Genomic DNA, 2,433 nt, shown 5'->3' with positions numbered 1-2,433 from the left:
CGCCCCGCGCCCGCCGGGCGCCGCCGCGCTGGGGGCCAAGGTGGACGCGGCCGAGGTGGACGAGCGCTTCCCCGCCTGCATCCGCGACGCCGTCTCGCAGGTGCTCAAGGGCTACGACTGGAGCCTGGTGCCCATGCCCGTCCGCGGCAACGGATCGCTCAAAGCCAAGCCGCACGTCAAGCGGCCCATGAACGCCTTCATGGTGTGGGCGCAGGCCGCCCGCAGGAAGCTGGCGGACCAGTACCCGCATCTGCACAACGCCGAGCTCAGCAAGACCCTGGGCAAGCTCTGGCGGTGAGTCCCGACCCGACCCGACCCCCGCGCCGCGTCCTCCGCGGGGCTGCGCGGCCGGACCCCCCTCCCAGCGCTTCTCTGAGGCTTCTGCCCGCTTTGCTTTTGTTAGTCTGGGGTTCTCGGAGCGATCCGAACGGAGGTACCATCCCTCCCCGAGCATCCCGGCGCGCCGCGAAGGACACAGCGGTCCCTGCTCCGAAAAATCCCCCGAGCAGGGGCTTGGGCACCCTCGCTCCTGCCGCGGGTGGATTTTCCCTGCTCCGTCTGGGAGATGCGCAAGCCCTTCCCTTGCCCGCGGCTTCTCCATCCCCACGCGATGAGGCTTCTTTAATGACTTGTTTTATGGTTTTTCCTAATTTTTTTTTTCCTTTTGGCTCGCTTGATGCTTTACAAGCTATAAACGCAGCTAAACTCGTTTTTTAGCAGTTATTTTAACGAGCTTCCTAATTTCCCTGCTTATCTGCTCAGTGCTGCCCGGGGATGCAAACTTTTATTTGCTGAGCAGCATCCGAGCCCGCTTTGCTTTCCAAGGCTCTTCCCCGAGCCACGTTTCTCCGTGTGGTTTATCCCGTGGTGTCTGCCTGTACCTAATTCCCATCTTTTCCTGCCCGCTCGGGCCAGCGATGCTCCCGCTTTGGTTTGAGCCTCTCCAAGAGTTTGCAAAGAGAGGTGTGGGCAGGGGGCAGAGAGTTTGGAAAGCAATAATCCCATCCCTGGTGCCTTGGTGGTTTCTTTGTAAGCACCAAACAAAGCTGGAAATGTTTGTGGCGGTGAGGGGGTGGCATTTGCAGGGTAAACATGGGAATTATGTTTTGTGATTGTGTTAGAAGTGTGGAAGGGGGATTTTGTTTTGCCCTGTTACCCCTGTCTATAGTGGTCGGGTTTTTCATGCTGCTGTAGTTGGTATTTTAATCCGGTTTTTTTCCGTGGATTTTAACTCCTTTTTACCACGGCAAATTAATTTCATAGTTAACTTGCCGAGTGCTCGCATCCATGCATGGGAAGTGGAGATGTGTGAGTCTAAAAACAAGAAGAAAACTATTAAGGAAAAGATCCTAATTTTGGTTTTTTTTTTTTTTTTCCCTCTCTTCCTCACTAAAACAACCAACCTCCCAAAAACCAGCTTATTGAGCGAGAACGAGAAACGTCCCTTTGTGGAGGAAGCCGAGCGGCTCAGGGTGCAGCACAAAAAGGATCACCCGGATTACAAATACCAGCCCCGGAGGAGGAAAAGCGTCAAAGCCGGGCAGAGCGACTCGGACTCGGGGGCTGAGCTCAGCCACCACGCCGGCACTCAGCTCTACAAGGCCGACACGGGGCTGGGGGGCATGGCCGACTCCCACCACCACGGCGAGCACGCAGGTAAGGGGCGGCATTCCCGCTGATCCCTGTGCCCTGGGGGGTGGGATGGATGAGATCCCACTGCTTCCCGCCGTGCAGGAGTTGTTGTCCCAAGAGCTGTGCTTGGGAACATGGCCGTGGTTTTCCTTAGTGAGTGCTCTTAGAGCTGGCTGTGCCATAGGGAATGCCAAAGCACCGGGATCCTGATGTCCCTGGATGGGGAGAATGAATTATTCTGGGCTAGTTATTTGTATGGTGGGCTAATAGGGGTGCTTGGGAAGCAGGGTCCTAGGGCAGAGCTTCCCAGCACTGGGAATTGGCGTGCTGACAGATTTTGGAAGCACTGGGAATGTCCTGAAGCCTCAGACCCTGCTGGGATCATGGCCCTGGGTCCCTCTGCCTTGGGACCCACAGGGAGAGGATGAGCTCCATCACGGGCTTCACTCTGTGAGTGCACCCCTGGGGGGAGTTGGTGCTGCCAGGGTGTCCTGCTGTGTCCCAGAGTGATCCTGATGGGCACAGCGTGCTCCCAGCTCCATCCCGTGTCTCATGTGGGAGGCTCATCTTGGGGCAGACATGGTCACAGGGGTGGACATTCCTTGTCCAACACGGTGCTGCAGATTTAATTCCCCAAAGAGAGCAATAACGGACAGGTGAAACCCATTTATTGAACGGTGAAGGAGTTGGGTGTTCTGTGGTCACTGCTAAAACCTCGCTGTCCCTCCATCCCCAGGCCAGCCCCACGGACCCCCCACACCTCCCACCACCCCCAAAACCGACCTGCACCACGGCAGCAAG

General features: G+C 57.1%; 2 protein-coding genes across 2 annotated transcripts in view; one reads left to right on the top strand and one right to left on the bottom strand.

Moving 5' to 3' along the window:
* LMF1 (lipase maturation factor 1) overlaps positions 1-81 on the bottom strand; it is a 143,931-nt gene extending 143,850 nt beyond the window's left edge. The window contains exon 1 of the mRNA XM_031061065.1: positions 4-81. Within this exon, the coding sequence (XP_030916925.1) occupies positions 4-81 (78 nt within the window). The remainder of the gene's footprint in view (positions 1-3) is intronic.
* SOX8 (SRY-box transcription factor 8) overlaps positions 7-2,433 on the top strand; it is a 4,112-nt gene continuing 1,685 nt past the window's right edge. The window contains exons 1-3 of the mRNA XM_014309032.2: positions 7-294; positions 1,418-1,656; positions 2,369-2,428. Of these exons, the coding sequence (XP_014164507.2) occupies positions 134-294; positions 1,418-1,656; positions 2,369-2,428 (460 nt within the window). The 5' untranslated portion in view covers positions 7-133. The remainder of the gene's footprint in view (positions 295-1,417; positions 1,657-2,368; positions 2,429-2,433) is intronic.

This window comes from Geospiza fortis, unplaced genomic scaffold (genome assembly GCF_000277835.1).
Source record: "Geospiza fortis unplaced genomic scaffold, GeoFor_1.0 scaffold213, whole genome shotgun sequence".
Taxonomy (NCBI): Eukaryota; Metazoa; Chordata; class Aves; order Passeriformes; family Thraupidae; genus Geospiza; species Geospiza fortis.
The sequence above is the reverse complement of the archived record's forward strand: the minus strand, read 5'-3'. Positions and strand labels throughout refer to the sequence as shown.